General features: G+C 39.0%; 1 protein-coding gene across 3 annotated transcripts in view; it reads left to right on the forward strand.

The window, feature by feature from the left end:
* Positions 1 to 19,635: 19,635 nt before the first annotated feature.
* CTNND2 (catenin delta 2) overlaps positions 19,636 to 27,499 on the forward strand; it is a 550,669-nt gene continuing 542,805 nt past the window's right edge. Inside the window, exon 1 of one of the 3 annotated variants that reach the window (XM_088528913.1) lies at positions 19,636 to 19,774. Coding sequence is in view for 2 of the 3 variants with exons in the window: in XM_088528914.1 (XP_088385040.1) it covers positions 20,364 to 20,400 (37 nt within the window). In the remaining variant the exon portion in view is untranslated. Of the gene's footprint in view, positions 19,775 to 20,232; positions 20,401 to 27,499 lie in introns of those variants that run through there. The other 2 variants (XM_088528914.1, XM_088528912.1) reach the window with 2 other exon arrangements.

Here is a 27,499-nt window from a genome sequence, read left to right on the forward strand (position 1 = left end):
TCTTCAGTCATAACAATTAGTTTATTATTTCTTCCATTGGATTTTTTTTCCTTGTATCCATATTCTATATCCTGTCTGGCAAACAGTTATTTATTTCATTCTCTGATTCTGCTTTGGCTTTGTGACTGTCAGGTCTTTAACAGCAGTCTCTGGTAGCAAAGACTTAAAATAGATTTGTGATGTTTGTAAGACTTTCATAGTCCCTTATTTGCTGAGTATTCCATTTTCAGTTTTCTCTTATGATCCCCTTGATATCATTCACACTCTATTTTGAATTTGTGCCCTTGGGCTGCCTCCATTTTCTTCTTACTATCTTCTGCTGGTGAGAGTTCTTTCTCTTTTTCCTTGTCACTCTGTCTCCAACCTGCCTCACTTCTCGCTTCTACATTACATCAAGACTTATTCCTCGGGGAGCAAAAACGCTTGTTCTTCTCTGTCCTGGGAATTACCCAAGTCAAACCAGAAATAAATCACAAGCTATTGATTTCAGTTTCTGATTAGAAAAAAAGGGAAATATAGGAAGTTACAGCTGAAGTGGGATGAAGATTAGTATGGGGCAGAGTCCCAAAACCAGCTGCTTTTTAATTCTGCTCATCTCTTGTCAGTCAGTCAATAAAGCTCAGAATTAGTGGAATAATTTAATTAACAGCAGCTATGGGCCTAACAGTGCAATCCTTAGTCAGACCAGATTCTTGCTGAGTTTTCAAACTGGCTGTTTTCCAAGTTTAGCCTATATAAATTTCAGTATCAAGCCCAAGAGAAGCCCCTCTCTTTTGTATGTGGACTGATTCCCACACAATCTATAATAAACGTTTTTAAATATCTTCTTTCTGCTCTGTTATTCTCTACAGAAGCAAGTATCTTATTAGAAAATATGAATTCCGAATCTAATGAACAAGCCAAGTAAGTTAAAGGATCAGTTTCAAAACATGGTCATACCTTTATGCAGTGAAGTCCTAACAAATTCACAGTGCCCAGTATTACTTTAGTTTCACTAGAGTCATAGTTATGACTCAAAGGTCTAGTCATCAAAAGACATAGTAGTTTAAGTTCATGAAATATAAAATTAAATTTTATATTTGTGCAATAATACAAAGATAACCAACCATCTTTGCTTGGATGGCTTGGAAGCTCCTTTTGGGCCAGTCTTGACCCTTCTTCACCCTATGTAGCTTTTTGCTCCTCCTGCCTAATGAAGCAATTTCCTGACTACGTTTCCTGGAGCATGGGCCTTGGAGCGACAGTGGAAATGACAAGGGAAATTCTAAGATTGTTTGGGAATGTCAAGCCGGTGATGTAGCGGCAAGTGCTTTCATTTTTTCAATTTTGTTAACTGCAGTATTGAATCAGGTTTACACTGAGAAAATAATGGATCTATTTCTGACGACTGTAATAACTGAGGCTTATGAGGTCTATCCCAGTTGTGAACTCAAGTGCTGCAAAGTCAATGAAAGTTTATAAAATGTTCCAATAACTGGTAATAATAATACTGATGGAAAAAGCATAAAAGAGAGAGAAGAGGCCTAAAATGATCTAAGAACAAATAATATCAGCCTGCTGATACCATGAGAGGACTTCACTGAAGTCATGTTTGGTAAACAAAAACAGAGAAGAAATGGATTAATAAAAAAGGTGTTTTAGAAAACGAATCTGTTCAAAACCTATATTAACCCTATATTAGTCTTATGCTAAAATGGATTTAAATAAACATAGCTGCTTATGATAACTTTTTTTTTTACTATTCAATAGGGTTCAGTTGTCCAGTTGTCTGTCATTCATCAGAGTGAAACGTCATTGATATTTCCTGATTATTAGACCTTCAACAAGCTGAATACATATTTCATTAGCAGCTGACACTGTGATGCATTTAGTGGCTAATAATTTGTATTCTAATACTCATGTTAGGAGGTGATTTGGTTTTGCATTCCTGAAACTGTATCTGTTATAAAGTGCTCACTGGTCTTTTTTTTTTTTCCTGAGTCATTGTGACAGTTGCTTAACTAAACTGATCTTACATTTTTTCTTCAGTCTCTAATGCAGAATTTCCAAATGTAAGAACTATAAAATGCAAACTCCTAATGCAATGCTTAATGTTAGGTTAGAGTTTAGGTTTAGAAGAACCTATTGTTCTTCTGTACATCATATTTGCAAGCTATTGGAGATAAATGATTCAAGTGAAGTGAATATAAGCAAAATAATTTTCTGCAGTACTACTGACCACTCTTATACTTTAAGTTTATTGTCATTTATCATCTATTTAGAAAATTTTTCAATCAGTTTTTGGTTCCTAACAATGCTTAGCCAATTTGAATAAATTTTTTATTATATCCTGAAACAAAGGTTATGCAAAGTAATCCCCAAAGAGTGTTGAGGTTTGTATAAATGGAAGCTAAGGTGATATTTCAGTTCAAATGTTACAGCATATTGATTTTCCACATGAATTCTGGTCTTGGATTCAGCAGTGCTCTCATCGTGGACCTACAGGAATATACTCATTCATGGATAGAGTTCGTGAGTCATTTATCCTTCTGGCTGAAATGAAGGCTACAATGAACAAAATAAAATGTCATGGTTCAAAAAAAAAGATGGTGTCAAACAACTGTTTCAACACAGAAGGGATTTATGCAATGTTGATAACACAGTTCAAACTCTACTATCAAAAAGTTTCTATAAATGTAATCTTAAAAGTAATCTTAGTCCAGAAAAGATATAAAGGAGCTGAACATTTCACCCTGAAAAAAAATTCTGCTTGCGATGATAGGCATTGGCTTAGTTCTTAACCTTTGCTTAAAAAAAAAAAAAAAAAAAAGGAACTTCGCAGGTAATGGGAGAGGGGTTGCCTTTGCAGGTAATGAGAGAAAGATTGCCTTGTGTGTAGTGTAGATAGTGTAGGTTTCCACCCCAAACATTTTCCCTCATGAAAGTTCTTGATATTTCCATTTTCTCCCACTGCAAGAACTTTGAAATATTCCTGTTCCCAAAAGAGTGACTTACACCTACAGTATAAGACATGAGTGCACATGCACACACACACAAACATCTGTTTGTTAAGTTTGTGAAGTATTTCAGATAAATCGGGGGTACTGGCATGATTGGTACATAGAACATTCTTACCCATATTCTAAACACTTGGGGGCTGGTGATGTAAATGAGACCTTCTAATAAACACTGGGATAAGGGATTATGAGGAAATGATAGAGCAGCATTGGACAGGCTCTTTGTTTAGTCTGAAGAAGGCTAAGGAAAACAACCAGAGTTATCCTGCATCATCTCACAGGAAAGGCCTGGAAGAAGGAATAGAGGTATGAGCCATTAATAGAGTCAAGGTTGATGAGATCTACAGACATAAGATAAAACATATATACTAAAGCATAATGCTAGGAATCTCAAGAATGATCCCACGCATGTTCCATGATATGAGGATCCTATAATGTCCCATGAATTTTATCTCACTGGAGAGGCGGCACAAACAGCATAAGATCTTCATTTATCTCTCATCATTAACAAGAAACAACATGATGGATGGTGGACAAAAGCAGTGAGGAGATTAGGGCTCCTGTGCCTTGATTCTCTTTTGGGGAAAAGACTTTGTTTCCATGAGAAATCCCTATGTCTTGGTGACAGTGTTAGCATACATTAATTAATCAGCAAGAAAAAAGGAGTATTCTAGGCATTCCCATTGTGTGTATGGAATAAGGACAATAGCTTCAATAGCAGAATACAATGTGATAGATTAGCACATTTCCCCAAAAAACACCCTTGCATATGAGCATTTTTATTTTCATGAGATTCTGCATTTTTAGCATTGTAATCAAAATTATGAATAAAAAGAACAACTTAATCTGATCTACATTTTTTATCTAGACTAGAAGAACAGGGACGTTGTGTTACAAAGATTAAGAATCAAAATAGAATTTAGTTTTCAAGATAGAATCACAATTATCCAATTTTCCCAGTCACTGAAAGGTAAAAACAACTTAAATGAGCAGAAACCAGAAGAAAATGAAAATGAAATTTGACCCATCAGAATATATGGAATCAATCTATAGCATGAGAACAAAAGAAATTGTATAGGAGCATATAAGAGAGAGAGAGAGACAGACTTCTGTATAGCGGAAGGAAATATCAAACACCAAGAAAGTTTGAACCTTTAGACAGCACTGATTTCTTGAACAACTGTTACCTACTCTTTTCCATGGCAGCAGCAGTCAGCCAGGAGCATCCCACAGGTCGCATCTAGTCTTGAAGATTCATTTTAACTAGGCAGTTGTGTCAAAAGTAGGCAAAGTTGCACTCTCTTGAAATGAATGTTGATCCACAAAGTGATGCAAGAGTTTAGCCTACTTTTGTTTAGATTTTTGATTGTACACAAACTTTTTTAAAGATCAGATTGAAGCTCATAGAATCATAGTCCCAGTCAGTTTGGAAGGGACCTCAAGAGATCATCCTGCCAACCTCCTCCTCAAAGCAGGTCCAGCATTAAATATAGACCAGCCTGCTCTGGATTTTGTCCAATCAGCTCTTAAAAATACCTTTAAAGCTATGTGGAGATCTCTATCATATGAATACTAATAACAGTGCTATGAAATTATATCATTCTTGATACCCATTTCAGAATTAAAATCCATTAAATGCTTAAAATTTGTAAGAAAACTTTGTGGTATGTATGGTATCAGTTATAAAAATACTGTCAAGTTTAATAAGATAGGAGATTCGTTTATCTGTGTGGGAGATAAAAGTACTCCTTCATGAAGAATGAATATCTGACATAACATACTAAAGCAGTTCAAAATGCTACTAGATTTTTATTCATAAAATTGGATTATCTTTTTTCCCATTCCAAATATAAGTTTAACAGTGTTTTAGCAAATTAATTCTTACTTTTATAAAAGAGCACAGACACAAGACAAGGATCAAATTTCTTTAAGGATTTCATAGTTTAATATGAAAATGATTAAGTCTTTAATTGCAATGCCATTTCCTCATATACAAAAATATATGTATTTTTTTCTCTCTGTACAAATTTTAGTTCAATTCTTCCACTTGAACTCAGACTGTAATGCTTAGACTTAGAGAATAACAGTAAATAATGTGTGAAATACAAGCAAGAACTGGAACTAGAGGAAAAGATGATGATTTTCACACTATAGATTGATACTGCCTATTTTTGCCCTTTTTACCCGGGAAATTCTGGTTTTAATATTGAACTGTGGGATGGTATAATTAGGAAATGCAGTTCCTAAGTCAGAAGTCTAAAAAATTAGAGACGTAAGTATGGATTTAGTTGCTTACCTTTAAAAATTGTGGTCTGATTTAAGATAGAGAAGATTATGTTTGAAGAAAGAGGATTTTTGTGGAGATGTTCTACAGTTCCTTCGCCTTAACTGCTTAGACAAACACTTAACAAACTACATGAAGAAAAACTGCACCAACATTTTATGCCTGTAACAGTAAAACAGATAATTCTATCTTCAGTGCAAATGGAGACTTATAACTGGATATTCTATTCAAGAATATCTCAATCTTTTTTCCACCTACATCTCAGTACATGTAATCACACTTTCCACAGCTTTCCATGACCCTATAATCAACTCTTTGCTTTGCAGCAACTAATTTTCAGATTCAGATGTGCTCCAAAATCTTTTTATGTGTTTTTATGAGCTACAAAAGTAACACCCATGACCCCAGTGAGAAACACTATTCTCTGTTCCTGTTATAGGATTAAATGACTCATAAATTGAGATTTTCTGATCTACACAAAAAATTGGCAGACTAGATGAGCTAGAGGAAATGTTGAAATATTTCAAGATTTTTATCTCTTAAAAAAAGCAGAGGGAGAAGTGTGAAGATCAGGCAGATGGAGATTGTCAAAAGTCTTTATTAATGTTTGATTTTATGTATCACACTATATGACGTCCTGATACATTCAATCTTTTTACTACTCTAGATATATATTAGATAGGATTTCTATTCTGTGTTGTCTGGAATGCCTGATAAACATAAAACACCTTTTGTAATTGCAGGAAAGGAAGTAATAAGAGTTATTACACACTAAGAAGATTTATAATGTTGCCATAGGGCATATTACAAACTATCAGGAAAACAAATGAACAATAAAGGCCAGAAGATGATGACTTTATTATTCTTCAAGGTCTGCCCTCACCATATGGTCTATCTAACAATCTATGATTGTTGCTACCTTTCCCAATTTTTTATAGTCTCTTTGTTATAAGCATAAATGTTAGGAAAATTAACCTCTGTCGCTTTCTGATAAGGTGGTTCTCAAATGCAAAATTAAAAACATGCCAGCATTTTTCCCTTTGAAAATAACACCAGCTTAATTTGGGGTCTAGATTTAAAACCTGTATTTGTTTTCCAGGAGCTGCCACATGGTGTCTGAAATAATACCTAGCTGTAGCTTACAGCACATGAATCTCTGGTCTAACACTGTTAGAAGCATGTAATGCCAACACATTAGAAATCAGGCAAAGAGGAGAAAAAAGGTTCATGCAGCAGAGATGATAACCACTGTTGTGTAGGCTGCATAATGCCCATGGCTTGGCTTTGTCCAGAACATATATGGCCCATATTTCCACCCTAGACACTCTGCTGTCCAGTCCTAGCTCACTTATTCTTTTCCAGTTAAACCTTTCTTTAGTCGTACAAAGTAACCATACCATACAGGCTGTCTTGGCCTGTGCTAAGTGAGGCTAACTGTCCTGTTCTTTAATGTGCTTGATAGTCCCTGGGATTTTTGTCATGCTCTGCCCCCTCTTTTGAGCCCTGATGGTCACACTACTTCCTGATTTTCTTTCTAGCTACACTGCCACCATCTAGCATGGGCAGCTCGGGCTCCAAAAGTGGAGGAGCTTTACTTCCCAGTACCTTCAGAACCTCCTTTCACTGGCCTAAAGGAGGTTTATTTTTAAAGCTGTCCTCCCTCCTTCCCAAGTCATACAGGTATAGAGTACAGGTACAGGATTTCTAGGTTCCTGCCTTACCTTTGAAGTAGTAAGAGTATGCAGGCCCCTGCAGTAAGCAACACACATTTCCCGTATTCTCCCTTTCTAGTGCACTGAATATATGCATTCATGTGCGTGCATGCATGTGTCTGTGTGGGAAGAGACACATTTTTGACACCCATAGTCCAGGAGACCCTCACTGACAGAAGATGTTTCTCACACACACACCCATTACTAGGTTCAAGGGTAATTTTAGTGTTTTTTATAGCACACCCTTTTCCTCTGCCTAGTGAGGGAGAATTGAATCCTCCCTTGAAGCCCTGATACAACAGCAAGAACAGAGGCAGGCAATGTAGCCACTAATAGTAGTAGCCTAGCGTACCACCTCTGATATGCTCTCTAAAATCAGGACTGTGAGCATTTAAGATAAGACAGGTAATAATACAGGGTATGAAGAATCTCTTAGCTCAATTGGATTTCTCTGAGGAATGTGGTCAGAGGAATATGATGGCTAGCTACCTCATTCTCAGTGGAAAGACCATGCCTCGATTAAGGCTATTCCTTCACTGTTCTGAAGAACGATGGTCTCACTGTGATTTCTCAAGCTGCTTCATTATTATGTTTCTTTTTTCCTTCTTTCCTTCTTCCCTCAAAGGTCAATTTAGATAAAGCCTAACTTGGACAGTATTTTCATTCCTGAGTATTCCTCTACCTGCCCTAGTGTATTCTTCGAGTGCCTGAGTAAGAAGCACCAGAAATACTTATTCAACTCAGTAATATATTGAAAAGCTTCACAAAGTGCTGTCTGGGTTAGATGCTGCCTCGTGTAGTAGCACATTCTCATGAAATGGCAGTTTCTCCACACAAGCATAACTCTGAACTAGGCAAACTGGGGGTAAATCCCAATGAAAAATACTGGTATAGAAGACATTAAAACTAAAGATACAGTAAAAAATATTTGGCTCCAAGCAAATATTACAGTGCTATTGTAGCACTGTGGATCACAGTACCAGTGGGTTTGATGAGATCTCTCTTCTGATCGAACCATAGAAGAGGAAAGGAGGACAGTTCAATGCTGGAAGCTTTCATCTCAGATAAAATGTGGCATTAATTCACAGTTTGAAACATGTGATACAGGCATATGTGAATTCAAGATCTTTTACTTTCTTGCACATTTTTTGTAAGATCAAATTTTCAGGGAAGGAAAAGGATATCTTTTTTTTTTCCCCAGTTTAATATAAAATATTATTAATTACAAAGAACCAAGCTTTGCCAAATGCCATTTACTTTATAAACACTGAGGAAATTGAATGCTTTCAGCATAAGGGTAGCAACCCTTGTTCAGTAATACTGGATTCTGAAATGTTCATTATAATGATTCTCATAAGCCAGAGCAACAGCTTTTACTAAGAAAACCACTGATCAGACGTGCATTTATCAGTTGTTAAACTGAGTCAATGCTCTAAGCGCAACCAGCTGATGATTCCACTTTGTGTGCATGTGTGCATAAGCAATCAAAACAAAAGCAGTAAGGAATGCTTTTAAACGGAGGCATCAGCATTGTTCATATCTGTGAATTTCTGTTCATGCAGTGTCTCAATTGGTAATATGCAAGACATTTTAATTCTTGACAAATGCTAGTATAATGGACTAGCATTAACACTGTTTGCAAAACAGAATTAATGAGCTACCTGCGTGCAGAGTAAAACAGACTATATAAAAGCAAGTGAGAGATAAAAAAGGGCTTAACTCTCTACTGGACAAGTTTTTGTCTATACACTATATCAGAATAATGTAGACATGAACATATAACTGATAAACCCTAATAATTCTAGTGAATCTGCATGCCATGTAAATGAGATGTAGTGCTGGGTTTAAAGAAAAGATATTTCTCTGTATTTTTACAGGTATATATCTTCATCTGTTAAAATTTTATTCAGCTCATCTATTTTTGTTTAGGCTCCACTTATTCTGATAGAATTACATGTTTTACATGCTATTTAAGCCAGATTTGTATTTTCGCACAATGATATACTGCAGTGAAAAGGAAGGATAAGAGTGGATCGGCTTAACTAATGAATTTTTCAGTTACTCCAGGCAAAAGAAGAATTCAGAAGGTAAAGATTAAGTCAGATTGCTAAGGTTGAGTACAGAATAACATAGGCAAGCATGTGGAAATAAAGGACCACGGCTTAAAAACCCATGAACCTCACAAGACATACGAGGACAAGAAATGCAGAGGATGATAGCAGAAGAGTCAGAAAAACAGTAACTCATTACCCAACAGAGAAGAAACCTGCCAGCAGCTAAGAAAACCCATGTATTTATTGCCCTTTTGAGTCATACTTTCCACAAACTCTCAGCAGTGAGCATTTAGCTAGCCCAGTTGATTAGTCTACAATGGTAGGATAAGATCTCAACCTAGAGCAAAGAGAAAACAAGTATGAATGTATTCAGGTATGATAATTGTTTTGAGATCAACTGGCCCTGATAACTTTTATTCTAAAATATTTATGGAAGTGGCTGAAACAAATACAATCTTTAGCAGTTATCCTTGAAAATTCATAGAGACAAGAGGCAGCCCAAAAGCAGGCTAATCATAAAAATGGATAAAAGGAAAAAAGCTGGAGGATTTCATGAGGATTTTAGAGACTGTTCAGTGTCACTGTGGACCCTGAGGAAACTTGATACAAATAAATAAATTACTTGCAATTAGAGAAGATTCTGAAATATAATAAAATGTAGAGAAGCTAATATGCATTTATTTAAAAAGTGTGAAATCAATAAAATTTTATTCTACATTAGGATAATGAGATTTGTATATAGAGCAGAAATACGTAAATAGTAGAAACATATTTCATATCATGACACTAATAATACTTCTAATGATATCTCATATGATACTCTGATAACATGGTTAGGGAGACTTGATCTAGACAAAATCTACTGCTACTATCGTGTGGGCATAAATCTTGTTAGAAAACCATAATCATAAGTGTATCTATCAATGACTCACCACTCACAATAGAAGAGGTCTGTTCTGAATCCATTTGCACTTAAATGTTGCTGTTAATGAATTTGATGATGATGTAAAAGGCAAGCTTATACATGCACAGCTGATAGAAAATCAGGTGAAGCTTCAAGAATGTTGAAACGTAACATTAGAATTCAAAATTACTTAGAAGAATTGTAGAGATAATCTGGTAAAACAAGAAATTCAGCAGGATAGCACACTTACAGAGGAGCAGTGAACAGAGCGACAGAAAGGTGAAAAGCAAGGTGTAAGTACTCGGTCCTTAGTGAAGAGATTTACAGTGAAACTCTTAAAACCTGACTCTCACAGTACCATTTTTAAAAGGCAGAACATCTAAGCCATCCACATGACTATGATGCACAGCTGTTACAGACCTGTTCTCCACACACCAAGGAATGAGGGGAAGAGTTAATATCAAATAACCATCATCACTGAATATTTTAGGCAAAGTAAGATCTAATTGGGGATGTTTAATTTGATTTAGGGGTAAGAGGATGAGACTTACTCTGCAGGAAAGCAATGTCAGGAAACATTACTTACCTGGACAGTAATGCTTTTTCTAATCAGAATTTTGAATCTAAGCAAAAGACACACACATCCTAAAACCTTGTCTCCAGAAGTAGTATCTTCTCTAGGTTTTTCCGGTGTGAAGCTTCATTAGATCCAGTGTCTATCTTGACCTCTAAAACAACTGGCCATCTCAGCTTGTATTAAAAGATCTTTATGAGCATTTAAAGGGAGTTATCTTAATGTATGAACTCTAAGGAAACTATGATGAAGAAAAATATTATGAGTTTCTTAGAAGATGTCCTTGTAGATAGTTCCTGCTTTTCTGATATAATTCTTGGAAAGGACAGAATGGCTTTAAATCCTACCTCCCCACTCTTTTTCTACATGGAGCTCTGGATCTAAGAATTTCCCTATATCTTTAGTTCATTCAAAATTCTTATTGACTCAAAATGAGGGAACAGCTTTGGTTTGTGTCACATGAAGATGCAAAATTCTATGGACATACTAATAGGAGAGGGTAAGGCAAGAGTTTCTGTATCTGGGAGTGGGTAGTGGGTCTGCAGAAAATCTCAACAAATAAAGAAATGGCCTTCTGTGACAGGTCAAAAATTTTGAATCAAAACTGTGATGATTTTGTTTGGTATTTTCCACCCACGAAATGATTTGCCTAGTATCTTCTTTCTTACAGAGAAAAAAAAATATTGAAATCTTAGTTTTTCAATAATTTCAGTTTCACAGCTGAAGCACATCATGTGAAATGAAGTCTAGTGTGGAACTTCTCACATAAGGCACTGCAGCAGTGAAATTGCAAAAAAAAAAAAAAAAAGGTAAAAATTCTGGCTTTCAGTTTTTTGCTGAATACTAGTTCTGTGCAAAATACTCTGCTATCCTGGCTGCTGCTATAGAAAAGCTGCCAAAAAAACTCTAAAAGCTCTAAAGATTACTGCATCTTTTAAAAGCACACAGACTTGCAGTCTGTCTTGATTCTTCATGTTATAGTCATGATATAATCCCAGGGCTACAGTTATTTCTTGCTACCAGGGGTACTGTTCTTCTAATATCAGGGTATTTTTTCTGACAGTAGAGTATGGTATAACAATCAAAAGATCATTATTTTCTTTGGCTGTTGCTCTCTCCAAAATTTGCATAAAACATATTACATCCCTTTGAGGAACATCGGGTCTTAACTTGTCATTGGGTATTAACTTCTGTTAATAAATGACCCTTTTCCAGTTGTAGGTCTTTTTTTTTTTTTTTTTGGATGAATTTTAGCTGCCCAAACATTGGGCAATATTAAGACAGGCTGTGAGGAGATGTGTAAGGTAAAAACTATGTGAAATGTAAAGAAAAGGTAGATACCTGGAAGGTAAAGATGTTCTTTGAAGATACCTGGATAATGGCTATCGTATACAAAAGCAAAGGGAAGAGACAGGCAAAGCAATAAACCCCACCTAGATATGCAGACCCCAAGGCATGGTGACAATGGAGACAATAGCAAGGACCACAACCCTCAGGTCACTGACAGTGGAAGGAACCACTAAAAGCCTTGGGGAGGTTCAACCAGTGCTTTGTAACTGGGAAGAGTGGTTTGGTGAGGGGGTATCATCGATGCTATGGAAAAGAGCAAATTTATTTTGAGAGCCTTTTAAGGACTTACAAGTATATGTGAAACTTATTACAGGATGTTTAAGGTAAGAGCCAAAGGAAGGAATTAACTTGGGTCAGGGAAGAATAATAATAACCTAAGAGGAGAGTGCAAAGAAGATAGGGCCAGGCTCTTCTCAGTGGTGTCCTGTAACAGAAGAAGAGACAATGGGCACAAATATTTCAATTTTTCAAATATATCAACCATAAGTTCCATTTAATCATGTGAAAACATTTACTGACTGTGAGAATGATCAGACACTGCAAAAGGTTGCCCAGAGAGGTTGTGAAGTCTCCATTCTTGGAGGTATTCAAAAGCTGGACAAAGACATGGACAGCCTCCTTTAGGCAACCTTGTTTGAGCAGCGGGGTTGGACTAGAGAGTCTCCAGAGGTCCCTTCCAAACACAACCATTCTATGATTCAATTCCTTGTTTTAAGAACTGCCTTATATATATTAAGTGGAATATACTAATAGTCTGTTCTACCTACCACAATAGTATTGAGATTATTAGATGTGTTAAAATTCCAGATCACGTTTCTTGTAATAGATTAGTGAAATATTATATTAAAGAACAAATCACTAAACAATGTCTGATGAATTCTCCCTTACATATCTAAGTCTTCTTTCTTCATTGTAACACAATGACTATTCTTCTATACATGAAACACAAGTGAAAGATAAAATTTACATATTTTTCAAATTAATTCTTGCCATTTTTAATTCTTATACAGGCATACAGTGCCTTCTTTAAAAAGGCATTCTTCTTTCATTTTAGTTCTGTGTATAATGACTAAAACCATATCTTTTCAAAACTGTTTCTTTTTTAGCCATTCTGGACTATTAAAATGTTATGTTAGCAAGATGAAACTCCCCTCCCTCCAGTGATAGTCTTGTGACTTAATAACATCAAGGTTAAGGTTATTTATAAGATATGGAGAGCCAGCTCTACACAGTGAAGGCCAATTCTAAACTTAAGATTTATATTAACTTTATAAAGATTAGAATCTCTTCTGTGTCACACACTTGATGGATGCAGTATTAGCTTAAATAAGGAACCATCTTGCCAGTGTCTCAGTGGAAAAAAAAAAAAACAGTAGAAGAAAGAATCTACATTTACTTAAAAAAGAAACTACATTTACTTTCCAAGATGTTTCTGCAAAGATATTTTAATTTGCAGAAGTTTAACACCATTCTTTGCTGCTTTATACCATCTGAAAAAAAAATCTGCCAAGCATAAATTAAATATAACTGAAGGTCACTAAATCAAATATAATTTTTAAAATTGATATCCTAGAGTAAGGGAGACAAAGATTTGCCATCTGAACCCTATATATGACAGTGATAACTTATTTCAGGGACACAGGAGTAATGTCAAAGATTTTTTGCAAGTGAGTTAAAAGGTCCTGCCTCTTGCCTTTTAAGTATCCTTGTTTAGTTCATTGGAGCTGCCACTGTACCTCTCGCCAAAGGGACTGATTTGGGGATTAGCTATGCAACTTTTGAACATCCACTTTTGTAGCGAATGGTCACAGTAGAAGATGGGGGAATTCCAAAATCCAGGCAAAGACATGGGCTTAAAGAGCTTAATATAAATAAACTTTAATAAAGCTAAGAAAGAGAGAGGATGGAAGGACGGGAGGGAGGGAGAGGAAGGGAGGGAGGGACGGAGGAAGGAAGGAAGGGAGGGAGGGACGGAGGAAGGAAGGAAAGAAGGGAGGGAAGGATGGAGGGAAGGGAGGAAGGGATGAAGGGAGATCTTTACAACAGAATTTAGAAATCTCTTACTACTTCCCTCACTGCTTTGTTTTGCTTAACATTTTATTACTTCAATTTTTCTTGCTTCTTGCATGAAAGGTAATGGCATAATAATTTCAGTTGTTTCCTTTTTCATTTAGACAGGTAGTGATGAGAAAATATATCTTCTACTTTTCTACCAAGTTATGAATAACATGAAGAGGTCAGTTGTGCAGTAATACAGAGATTTAAATAACAGGATTAGCCAAAAATAGGTAGTTATTTTTTTTCTGCTGAAAAGGCAGAATAGGAAAAGCAGAAAGATAGGAAATTCATGGTTTGCTTTAGTGGCTGTTACCCTGAAACTGGAAGAGTAGAAGCATATGAGGAAGTGAGGGAAAACAAATCCTGCCCCATGTGCAGGATTTTCTTCATGCATTTAAAATGGTGTTAAAGACTATCATATAAATACAGAAAATAAAAGAGATAGTGCACATGGAGTGATAGTAACATCAAGTGATAAAGGTACTAACCCAGGCAACTTGCTTAAATGTTGCTTCACTCCATGTCTTATTCTGTTCTTGTAACATCAAGCTGAAAATCTGATTTCCATCCCATGATTCTGAAAACTTTCATCATCCTTCGCTGTTACGCAAAGACCCATTTAAACTGCAGTAACTGCCACTACTTATGGTGAATATATATTCTTGAGAGATAGCTTCTTTAACTCTTCAAGAGAGGTAACTTCTTTAAATCTTTATCCCTCAACAGGAAAGGATCACAGTGCAAACAATCCAAAGTAAATATAGTAAGTGTCAAATAAGCAGTTATTGTCTTCCGGTTGCTTCCAGTATGTCTAAGAATTGCAACTTTTCTTTCAAATTATAGAGCGCTCTCCTTTTTTCTCTCATTCTTTGTTACTGGCCTCTGCTTCTAAAACTCTCCACCAATAATAACTAATAGTTTTAGGCTCTATTTTATAGGATTAAAAAAAGCCAGTTCACTTTCTTTAAAATACTAAAAAAGAATCAAGATTAAAAAAAAAAAAAAAGATTTAGCAGCTGAGGCACAAAGAGAAACTAGGACAAGCTGATCTTTCTCTTCATAATGCAAACTCTTCTACTCTTGCTACATATAGCCCAGTGCTTGCTTTGCTGATCATTTAGCTGTCATCTGGCTACGTCTGAGTCTACAGGACTTAAATCTTTTTTATAACTGAGCACACCTGACTTTGAAAATATTGGCTACTCCCGTGATCTCAGCTGGCTTGCATATCTGAATGCTGCTATGACTGATGCCTTGGATAATCTTCCCAGAGGTCGGGCTAGACGAGACAGCCACAAGGAGAGAAATTTTACAGCAGGACATTGAGAAGCTCCCAATGCAAACGGGCACCACGGAAAGGGAAAGGATCCCGAGAGGTGTGATACAGTTTTGTAAGCATTATACTTTAATCCTAAATGCTCTTGCAGCTCTAAATGTATTAAGGGATACATCCAGAGAATGGCTTGGCATTTCAATTGACACTAATAAGGATAAACGTGTTTTGAACGGTTAATGCCAAGCTGCTAATTTTCAGTCAAGTTGACATCATACTGCTCATAAGACTGGGTCACACAAAGATAGATCAAGATTACTTTATTTTGTGGGATTAGGCCTTATAAATTGTTTTAGGACATTCAGCTTTTTCTCCAAGTTAACCTCTGTAGTCTGTATGTGTGAGATAGGACTCTGTAACTGCAACCTTCTTTTTAACTTGGATGGAGGAGGACTGGGGTGAGCACGGACTCTTAGGGCTGGGGGACCCACTGAGACCCAGAAGTATGAGATTTCCACTGGGCCATTAATTATGAAGGCTTAGACGAAGTATGATTTTTAAATCATGTGGCTCCATTTTTGCTCCTCAAAGATGAATGCTGGCTGTGGGCAACTGAGACAGACCATTGAAATTTTACCTTTTATATCATTTTACATGAAAACATGCAATGCTGAAAATGTCAAACTGCTTAGGAAACTAATGTGCCTGTTAGCTAAAAAATCATTCTTAAAATGATTTTATGATGTGGAGGAGGTCTGAAGAGGTTTTTAATCCTGCTGTTTCTGGGAAATGTTGTTCAGAACTGGTCACGTTGGAAACTATGGATGAAGATGGGAAGAAGCGATCACCTTTCCTCCCTAAAATTCTTTTGCCTTTTGCAAATGCTTCAGGAAAAAAAAAAAAAAGAAAAAAAAAAAAGAAAAAGAAAAAATTCCAGATCCCCATTCAGTGGTTTGATCCAACTCTTCCAGTGCAAATACAGATTCATTTACAAAATCTACAGGTACTACAAATTCAATTGTATCTTCCTGTTGCCGGTCAAGCTTAGCACTTCAATAGTAATTTACTCATAAACAGACTGAGTCAAAACCAGCTGCGCCTCGAAATAGAAAATACCTTATTTTCCTTTAAAAGACTCTTGCTAAAGAAATGTTTCCAGGAGACGAGAACATGAGCTTATGCAAATGTAATGGTACAAATCTTCTCTTGTCATTTTATCTTTGCTTTATAGGAAGCAAACTTTATCCTAGGATTTACAAGCACTTTGCTGTTAACTAAGCAATTGTGTACATAATATTGCATTACAATTTAGGAAAGTGGGAAATACAAATAATACTGCTATAATCCAATGTTGACTTCATTGATTAAAGATAATATCATAGTTAAATAGGATGAAATAAGGAAGGTGAATCAGCTACTTAAATTCATTCCTTCTTTGGTTTTGATACTGTATATACATTGACACATGCTTTTATCTATTTGAAATATGTCCAATTTTTTATAATTCCATTTACAAATAATTCTTAGTAAGTGGTCAAACAGTTATTACCAAGTCCTTGAAGTCTTGTTATGGACTTTAAAAAAAATAAAATATTTAGCTCATTTTACATTTTATTAAAAATGGAAAAAAAAAGATACTTCCCTGATATTTTATTCTAGACTTATTAAAGAGCAGCTGAAACATTAATCTGTTTCATTAACCTAGTATTGCTACAATTATATTCTTGATATGCACAGTTCCTTACTTACAGTGTGATTGACGAAGGGCAGAGCTGTACCCTGACCAGTACAGATGAACCCAAAATCTTCAGTATACATTTAATTTTAAATATGATTTTAAATATTTTAACCATGAAGAGTAAACAAGTAAAACCTTTTCAAGAAATGTTTTGCTGTCTGTCTACGAATTCAGAGAAAAAAAAAGGAAAACAAGAAATACAGTTATGAGAAGGATTAAACCAAATATGTTTTATGTAGAGACAGAACATGCAGCACACTTAGCTTGGGTCTTGGTATCCCTTATTCTAGATGGTCTGTGTAATTGTTCTTCATAACACAGCCTTTTAGGCTGTAAAGGTAAAACATGGAAGAATGTATACAACTTTTTTTTTTTCTTTTTTTTTTCTTTTTTTTTCTTTTTTTAAGAAAAGTCTTTGAAAATCTTTGAAAGATTTAGCTGTTCAGATAGGAAATGATCTGAAAAATCCATAATAAATCTAATAGATTCAAATCTATTCACATTACCAAAATTGAATTAAATTTTGGTCTCTAAAAGTTTATTTGTCATTATTTTAAGCAAATACAAACTTAAGGCCTCAAATACCTTTGCAAGTCTTACAACCATACATAAATGACCAAAAAAAAAAAAATCCTTGACTTGAAAATACTGCCTTGATCATAATTTCCTTCTCTTTTTCTATTCCTTTGTTTTATCTTCTTTCACAAGCAACTCTCCCACCAAGGAAGCTAACCAAGGCTTAGGCTGCAGCAGTCCCAGGTGCAGCCCAAGTAGCCTACAACAGCAGATTGCCCATGTCAAGAAGGCTGGGATTGCCTCTTCTGGTGAAGAGCTGCTGTGGACAGTGCAAGCGCTCCCAGAAGCTGGTCCCACCACTTTTTATCTTCACTTCCTCTACTTGCCCTTCCTCCATGGCAGCTGCAATGGAAGCAGAAAAGCATTTCTGTAGGTTTTAGCCTCCTCATTCTGCTCCTCCTTCTCCCATCCATTAGCAGAGATCAGGTCTGGCCCCTTGACTGACATCCCCAGAGTGCAGACATTTTGAAGCAGGGAGAACCAGGAGAGATGAGCAATGGCAAAAGCAAAGGCTCCATGAGTGCTGAAATGTGTTTGGATGAATATCCTGCCACACAAAAGAAAATTTTCTGGAAGAAAAGCAGACATCTCCAAACACCTCCTAGGTTTTCCCAAGCCCTTCTGCCTCCCTTGCTCCCTTTCCCACACAGACCCCTCACTGCTGTTTACCTCTGCTATATTCAACTTCTGGTTCAAGGATTTCCAGACGAGCACTCTTAAATTGATAGAGGTGGTTAGGCACTTCCACCCCCACTTTTACAAAGCAGGTAGAGAAGCTTGTGTCTTAGTGCAGATTTCACCAGCAAACTCTGCTCAGGCTACAGGCAGGTGGCCAGGTGCAACCAATTTGCAGAGCCATAAAATGCCTCTATCAGGTAGCTCCATTTCAGTGAGAAGGAAAGGAGGACACAGCCTGTCTCTTCTCTCTTGGCTGATAGACAGAAAAACCCTTCAGCCTGTCTCTTCTCCCTTAGCTGACAGACAGAAAAACCCTTCAGCTCTGAAAAGAAGAGGCCAGGCTGCACCAGGTGGATTGCATGATGCCATTGCACCTAGTAATTTTAGTATCAAGTCCATGTTGAGTAGTAACAGTGTTATGAGTACAACAAAGAGTTACACTACTATCAGTCCAGAATCAGATGCCTGCAGTAGACTGGTATTACAACCCAATGCTTATTCTTGTACTTCACACACGTAAGTTCTCCTTCTCACTGAAAATCATGAAAAGGTGGGTCTTTCTGAAATAACTTCAAGGTTTGAACATTTGTGTGGGAAGTAAGTGCTGAGTTATACATCTAGTTGCCCCCACTTCCCTCCCTCCCCCAAAAGGCCTTAACTTTCAAAACAAACAAAATAATAAAACTGGGCTGCTATCAAAACAATCTTTATACTTCCAGCTGCTGCAGACTTCTAGCTTCAAAGCTGCCTCAGGCAGCCAGGGCAGGTCTGAGAGTACTGAGAGTGTGTGGGCAAAGATAGGGTCTTGACTTCCCTTTCCCTTCTTTAGACCAGGAAAGAATTCAGCCAGAGAAACTCTTAATTATTACTAATTTATCTAACTATGTGGTGCTGGGGTTTCTTGAGTTGCTTATGTAGGCTCACCTGAATATTCATTTTCACTTCGATTCCTATGGTATGTCACTTTGTATGAGGCTGGTGACACCCGAGAGTGAAGTCAGTCTCAAGGTGGGGCACACATAAAACTGCATTTATTCCTTCCTCAGATAAGGAAGCAAAGGGTCGAGTGGGTTAGACAGGAATAAAATAAACCCATAATAGACAAATACACACAAAAGGAGGAGGGGTGGAGAGAAAAGGAGGGAACGCGCACAAAATATAAACATATATGTGTGTATATACAACTGTCTCCGGCGCTGGCCGCAGCACGGCCGCCCCCGGGCCGCGGGCACCGGAGCGGAGCCGCTCGGCCCGGGCCGGCGGGGGACGCCGGGCGGGAGGTGGCAGCAGCGAGTCGCTCTGGAGCGGGCGGCGGCGGCGGCTCCGCTGCAGCCCCGGCCTCCGCACCCGCGGCCGCCCGTGCGGGGCCCGCTGCGCTTTGTGGCCCCGGCCGGGGAATGACCGCGGGCCGCGGCAGCGGGCGGACCCCGGGGCCGGGGCAGCCGCCTCTCCCCGCGGGGCGCAGGGTGCGCGCAGGTGCGCGGCTCGCTGCGCGGAGCTCCAAGGATCGCTGCTCTTCTCGGATACCAGAAGTCCACGAGACAAGCTGGGGGCACCGCTACGATAGCAACTTTCAGGTGAGAGCTGCGGCTGCAATTCCGCGCAAGTTTCCTGGCGCGGGGTTAAGCGGATATCTAGATGTGGAGGTGAACGCGACTCCCCTCTTTCGCCACCCCCTTTGCATTCCCGGGCGCTCGGGGAGGTCCCCCCGGGCTCCCGCAGGATCGCGGCGCGGGGCTCCCGCTCGGCACCCCGTGCACCGCGGCCCCGGGAGGTGCGAGGGGGTGACCCCCTCTCCCCCCCGCCCACGCGTGGCGGGGCGGGGGCGCGCGCGGGGCCGCGCTCGCGGCGGGGCGGGGACGGCAGCGGCGGGCGGGGCGGGCGCGCGGCGGCGGCAGATGCTGCGGCGGCGGCGGCTCCTCTCCCTGCTCCGGCCGCATCCCGCGGCCGCCGCGCCAGGAGCCCGCCCCGAGCCCCGGCTGCCGCCGCCCGCGGGGCGCTGGGCGCGGAGCGGGGCCCCCCGGAGCGGGGCGCGGGCGGGCGGGCGCGCGGAGGGAGCTGAGGATGCTGCTGCAGCTGGGCAAGGTCAGGACCTTGCGCTGAAGCCCCGGGCCGCCGCCCGCGCCTTGCCCGCCGGGCTCGGGATTTGCTGCTGGCGCTTTGCACATGCCCGGCAGGAAGGAGGCTGGATCGACGCCGATCGGTGAGTACGGCGGCGGCCGCCGTCATGGAGCCGGGTTTCTTCTCCCCCACACCTCCTCTCCCCACCCCCGCCTTCTCCTCCTCATCTTCCTCCTGCTGCTGCTGATGCCGCCGCGGCCCCGCCGCCGCCTTGCGCGCCTGCTTATGTAGGGCAGCGGCGGCGGCGCCGCTCCTGGCGCCTGGCACTAACGTGCTCGTTACGGCAGCGAAGTCACGGGCCGCGGAGCGGGGAGGAAAAGGGACCCGCTGCCCCCCGCTCCCCGCGGCAGCCGCGCAGTCGGGGCCGTCGCCGGGGCCTTGGGGCGGCTTCGGGCGGCGTGTGCGCGTGCAAGGCGGTGCGCGTGCAAGGCGGTGCGCGCGCGCAAGGGCGTGTGTGTGTGCGAGGCGGGGGAGCGGGGGGTGCCTTCCTTTGAAGCCGCCGTCTGCGAAAGGCTGAGCTGGAGGAGCGGGCGGGAGGGGGTGGGGACGGGGGCTCGCGATGCGCTGTGTCGCTCATCTATATTTAATGGCTGAAAGGCAAGAGGCTTCTCTTCCCGCTCCCCTCACCTGGCTCTGGTGCTGGCGCGTAATGTGCTCGCATCGATCGGCCGGAGCGGAGCCGCCGCTCAATGGAGGCGCCGCGCAGGAGGGGCAGGGCGGGCAGTCCCCGCTCCCGGCCGGCCTGGGCTCCCCTTGGAGCAGCCCGGCAAGGAAAATCACGATGGTTAAAAAAGAAGAAATAATCCGAGAGGGAAAAAAACATGTTAAATATACCCCGGTGGGAGTGGAGGCATGCACACGCGAGAGGCTGGAATATGTTATGCCTGTTATGCCAAGGCGTTTTCTTTCGTCTAGTTTCTCATAGTGTTCGGGCTTTGTTCTGATTCCGGGTGTCACCGCTAATCTCACCAGTAATGGCTGTATGAAAAAAAAATTAGGCTAAACTTGTGGCAAATTATTAGAAATGAATAGGCCTTTATTAAGCACCGAGCTGTTAACTTTATGGGCTGCAGCAGCTGATATTTCACGCCCCTGTAACATGTGTGTCTTTTTTATTTTTATTTCCCCCCCCTATTGGTAATAGCAAAATCCAATATAAACTTTAGATAACAGTTTTTCTGTGATATGGGCAGTGAAAAACTGCTTCGGTCTGTAGTTTGTAGTCTATAGGATATGCAAAGAGCCCAGGAAAGGGAAAGACTACCCCAAATTGTATGGCGTTTACGTAAGTCTGCTGTAGGCTTTTGCAAAATTGAGAGAAGGAAAAATATCTGTGTCCTTCCCTATTTGAGAAGGAATTTCAAAAGGAACCAATGAAGTTATCTAATCTCACCTAGGCTGCAAAGATAAAAGAAGGCTTTCACATTAGTTTTCAGTTTATGGGTTTTTTGTGCGCTTTTACTGAAAGAAAAATCCTGGATTGATGTTTTTCTCAATGGGATTGGTATTTTGGAAGTGGCTGAGTTAAGGGGACAGTGTACAAATGAGATGACATGAGTGTGTCAGGCGTTGGTGTCCCCAGGAAGCTGCTGAGCTTTCTCCTCCTTGGCCCTTGAGACTCGAGTGCCTTCAAGGTGCTAATGAACCTGTCTACCCTTTACAGTTTGCTGTGGGGGGGATCCTCACCCTAAATCCAAGCAACATAAGCATGCATAAATAAACAAAGCTTATGCACTGAGTGATTGATATTCATCATATATCCTTGCAAGATTAATTCTGAGGGAAGGTTGGTGGCTCTAGCCCTTTTCTGCCTGTAAAGGACTCTACCTTTTGTGAGCCTTGACTGAGTATGGGTCTACGTAATGCAAGCTTGCAGCGAACTTGCATTAGATCATGCTTGTTAAGCAGGAGTTGATTAATGGCGCTGTACTGTGTTGAACAGGATCGTGTTGAATGTTGTAGCACAGAAACAGGGGATTGCATCTTGATCAAGTTGGTGAGGGATGTTTTTTGCAGGCTGTTATATAAGTGAAGCTTTGAAAAAAAGAGGAGTGGACTGTGGCGTGTGACCACACCAAAGGAAATACCCCTCAAAGCTTCTGTTGGGGAGCAAAGGGAAATCATTTCTGAATGTGAGTTGCGTGACTTCTTGTGCTTTACAAGAAAGCTTTTAGGAGAGAACAGCTCCTATGCGTGAGTTTTGTTTCTCAGGTACCTTAGCTGACATTAAAAGTGCTAAATAGTTTATCAGTAACGCTTGCAGGCTTGTGACTTTTACTGTTTTTTTTTTTTTTTTTTTTTGAATAACGCTCCTAAAATAGTTTCATGCTCACATAATGAACTCTGACAGACAGCCGCACTGAATAGAAATAGTATCAACTTAAAAAAAAGTGTTAGCATAATTCGTATTTGCATAATTTACCTTTGCTGATGGATGGCATCAATTTAATGGCTGTGATTCTGTGTAATGTATTTGTTTCTGAAGACGCATGTGTAAAATCAACTTGTACTGTGAAAGGAAGGGATGGAAAAGCTTATTTTAAGGATTTTAAGAAATACATTTTTAAGTAGGGCTGTAGATCGGTATGTAAATGAAGCACATAACAGAATCAGCAGAACTCATGAGTGTTAAATTTTGCACTAAATTTCAGATACGTTTTCTATTTCATGGTTCAGTATGATATGATTTTTGGAGCCTCCCAGTTGTGGAAATTTCAGCACATCTTGGTTAGGATTTCAGATGTATTTTTCAACAATTCTTAGAAGCAACTGCATTCAGGAATAACAGCAAAATGAGGAAAATACATTATTGCAGTAATTTCTCCTCGCGTAAGAACTCTTTTTTTTAAATTATTCTTATTGAAATACTAATTTCTACTTGAATTTTACTAATTTCTACTTGAAATATTAACCTATACCTGACTTAAAAGTTACATACTATGTTTGACCAAAAAAGAAAAAAGATTAAATGGAATGCTTTTCCTCTTTGAAAGTCTCAGTAATATCTTATTACAGGATGTTAAGATTAGATGATTGTTTATCTGCACAATGCTAAATTTAACAGTATGATTGGTTATAGAATATATGTAAATCAAACTGTGAACTTACAGCGTTTTTAAATAAAATCACTCTCAAATCTAAAACACATTTTCTTAAAAAGATTTTTTTTTTTTTTGAGAAAAGACCTGGGGAAAAACATGTCTTTTTCTGACTCTTTTGATAGCAGGCATGATGGGAAAAGTCTGAGGTTAATATCTCTTATGAGGATGAGGTTTCTATGTAGGAGAGGTATACAATCCTCTGCTCACATACTGCAGAATCACAAGATGTTTTGGTTAGTGGCTCTTCTGTAGTTAGACTAATCTAGAAGGAATATTGACTGCCGAATGACACACTGAAACAATTTCTTCTATTCCCTTGGGATGTACTAACTTGATGTCATCAGTGGGTGCTAAAAGCAGACTGCCTGACCTGATTTTCTGGCAGCATACTAGACAAAATTCACTTTTAATAAAATTGAAAAGGAAATACATACACATAAACTAATAGCTGTGTTAATATTTTGTTTTGTTTTTTTAGTTGCTAGTTCAAAGTAAAACTAAGAAATAAATGTTTCTTCATCTATGACAACAGCTCAAGTTAGGCATGTGGCATAAATAAGAATTCTAATGAGACTTTTAAAATTCATTGGATGAGATTTTTAACATATTTATACCAGGTTACTTTCTTTTAAAATATTAAAACTTTTGTGGAAATAATCAAAAATAACTTTTAATATGGCAGTAGAAAGTAGAAAGGCCACCACTGAGGTTATTAAAATTCATAATCCGCTTTCTGTAAAGGCACAACCCTTCCATTAAAATAGCGGAAGAGGGATGCCAAAACTCGTAGAGGTGGCTTGAGGCACCAGGCACTAAAATTCAAGGTGGGTATTATATTTTTGATTCTTCAGTTTCATTCTGAGATGTACGTGTTGTCGACTCTTACAGCCGTAAGTAGGTTGTTGTCCCAGGCAGATGAGCCTGTTCAAAAATAATCTTCCCCTGTGCTGGGAGGTTGCCCGTTGCCTTACCTGCTTGCCATGTGGGAAGGCAGAAGCCTCCTGGCACTCATTTTTGACATGAAGGATGCCGTGACGTCAAGTGTGGAGATGACTAAGAAACAGCCTGCGATAGCAGAAGGTGAGGTCAGACCACAGCTATCTACGGAAGAAAAGGCTTAAACGTTTTCAGCAAAGTAGATGACTTGGGGTTAAAGAAATGCAGAAAGGGAAAAGCTGTATGGGCAAGCTGTGTTGTTGTCTTCTGCGCCAGAATTTTCAGAGAAACTGGGATATTTAAATAAGCAGATGCCTGAAGGCACTTTCGAAATCATCTCTGTCTTGCATTTATTTATTACAACAGTAAATATACTCCGGGCCAGCTTTTGAACATGTCTAATGGCATCATCTCATTTCTGCACGGTTTGGTACCTCTGGGAGTGAGGTGCTGTGTGGTCGGCAGCTGACGTCTCGCTGGAGGTGGGACTTGGGCTCCAAAGTGAAAGAGAAAGGGTGCAGAGGGGAAAAGAGGTGATCTAGTGAATTCTTACAAATCTAAGTCTAGGTCATTCTATGAGTATTTTTTGGGTCAATTGGGGTGTATGGTTAATGATTTTGTGAGGTTTCCTGAGTCTCTTTTGATGAAGTAATAATCTCTAATAAAGGTATTTTTTAAAGAAATATAGGTACCGAGCCTTTTTTTTGGTCCTTCTTCTTTGCAGGAAGGGACAGAATATGAAGGGGTTGTGGTAAATGCTCAACTCTGATGTTGGACCGTGAATTAAAACTCTGATATGACTGTTTCCTCAATTAAGTAAAAATGAGGTTGCTTGATATTACTAGATCTTTTTTTCAGATAAGGTTTTTTTTTTTTTTTTTTTTTTTTTTTTTTTTGACTCTTCCATAAGTCTTATTTGTGACCTAGTGTACTACAGAAAAATTTTAAGTGATTGCAATATAGGAGGGAAAGTCTTCTTCTGGCTCAGGGACTCTCTGCTGTTATCAAAGGGAACATGCTAAACTGAAACACTTAATATTGCGACATTTTACATTTCTTGCTTCTCTTATAATCTCATAAGTAGTCTTTGAAAAAAATGTAGCTGTGGAGCTTGTTAGAATTTCTATCCTAAACATATTTACAGTTTATTCCCATTTGTCTTTGGGCCAACGTTGACCTCTGGTTTATGTACAGCTGTGTCCTCCTGCCCATGTTTATCGCTCTGGTTGTGTTTACCAAGAGATTTCATGTGAGGCAGGACCCGAGTCTTTTACAGATGCAGAAAAGCAGCAGTATCTGTGTTCTCTTGGTTTGTCCAAAGTTGCTGTTTTCATGTTTATGAAGTGGTAGTTCACATCTAATGACAGGCTGCTTCCTAGGCTGAGCTTACTTTACTCCAAGCAAAGGTTGTTGCTTAGCCTAACACCTGGCCAGTCTGTTTAGTTTAATCTCACCTTATTTCTCATTGCAACAACTCTCAGTGTGATGCCATGAGGTTTTTGTTGTTGTTGCTTCTTGATTTTATTTTTAAATGATATTTACTTTTGAATATGTCCTGTTTCTCTTCCTGCCAAATTCATGAATGGAAATAAGGTTCTGAGTCAAAATATTTTTAGAGAAATAAAGAAAAGCTTGTTATTTAATATTTATTTATCTCTGCCTTGAAGGGCTTAATGATGTGCCAATCGCTCATTTTGGTTGAAAATTTGGGTTGAAGCAAGGGTGAGCTAAAACTTGGATGAAATGAATGAGTCTCGTAATGGTGAGAACAGTTTGAAAACTTTTCCTCTTTTTCCTCAAACACTTCAACTTCACAAAAGGGGAAGAGTATTTGAGTACATGGACAGGTCATCATAGTTAAGACATTACCGTTACGGCCCAACAACAAAGTGACTTTCTTCTTCCTTGCTATTTTGATGGTGTTCATTTCACATGCACACTATTTTCAACAAGCAATAATTGCATCTTGGTTTAATGTCGCTGGCATTTTGCAGCATTATATTATTTTAAGATGTTAATACAAAACACCTTATTAAATCTAGAGGAGTAACATTTAATAACTAAATGTAAATAACATAAATATTAACATAAATATCTAGTGGAGTAACTTTTTTTTACCTTTTTGAAAATTTGCTGTTCTGCAGCTTTGCCATAGTTGCAATGAGGCTATGATAAAGCCTTCTTTAGAGAAAACAGAATTATCTGCAGATATTTGCAGGAAGTCTGACTTGTGTAATTCACTTGAAAATAATAAAACATCCACACACAGCAGAGGAATAATATGCAGAGATTCTGATCCTCAAAGTTCACCTTTATGTCAGTATGAGAACACCATCCTGATTTCTCTTGTACCTATATTCTTTTATACCACATTATGGTAACCTGGTCTTTAATTCAGTGCCCAGCTTTGTCTGACCAAATAGGCTTACAAATGCAGTGAGCAGAATGAACAAGCTTTGGATATTTTACAAAAGTTTGAGCTTTAATAAAGGATGTTGACAATAATTGATGCATCATGTAATTGTTGTTCTTATGAAGGTTGAATTAGGAGTGTCTTGTGACTTTGGATGTGGATTTCCACCGTGGCCCTTCTCTTCCTTGGGAATGTCAAAAATGTAAAAATACTGTTGTCAAAATGATCATTGCAAATAAACCAAGAAAACTTTTAAAACTTTTTTTTTTTTTTTTTTTTTTTTTGTATAACAGCATTGGAAGTCCTCCTTAGAGATTACCAAATTAATTCTCAAACCATGATTTTTTGAAGGGTAAACTTTGGTTTGCTCTGTGAAAAACAGCATTTGTAATCCAGCATAGACCTCATAAGGATTAACTACTATGCAGGATTTTATTTTGCTAATGACATAGTATCCTGTAATTGAGTAGATATTAGATATACTACACCCTTTCCTTTGTTCTTCCTGTGTAAATATAATGATCCCTTAAATGTTTGATATGTTCAGGAATTAATGCTTTTGGCTGAGAGTCTTTCTGATGAGTGTGGCCTTTCTGATGAGTGTGGCCTATCACAGCTGTTTTCCACACTTGGATTTTGACTTCTTTTCGCTTTACCAAGAGAAGTAGCATACTGCACAGAGCCTCAGGGGCCTTGGTGGACCCAGAATTCAATCTCTTCTAAGAAAGATG

Source organism: Tinamus guttatus, unplaced genomic scaffold (assembly GCF_059628265.1).
Source record: "Tinamus guttatus ecotype Peru unplaced genomic scaffold, ASM5962826v1 Tinamus_guttatus_pri_ptg000315l, whole genome shotgun sequence".
In the NCBI taxonomy this organism is placed as follows: domain Eukaryota; kingdom Metazoa; phylum Chordata; class Aves; order Tinamiformes; family Tinamidae; genus Tinamus; species Tinamus guttatus.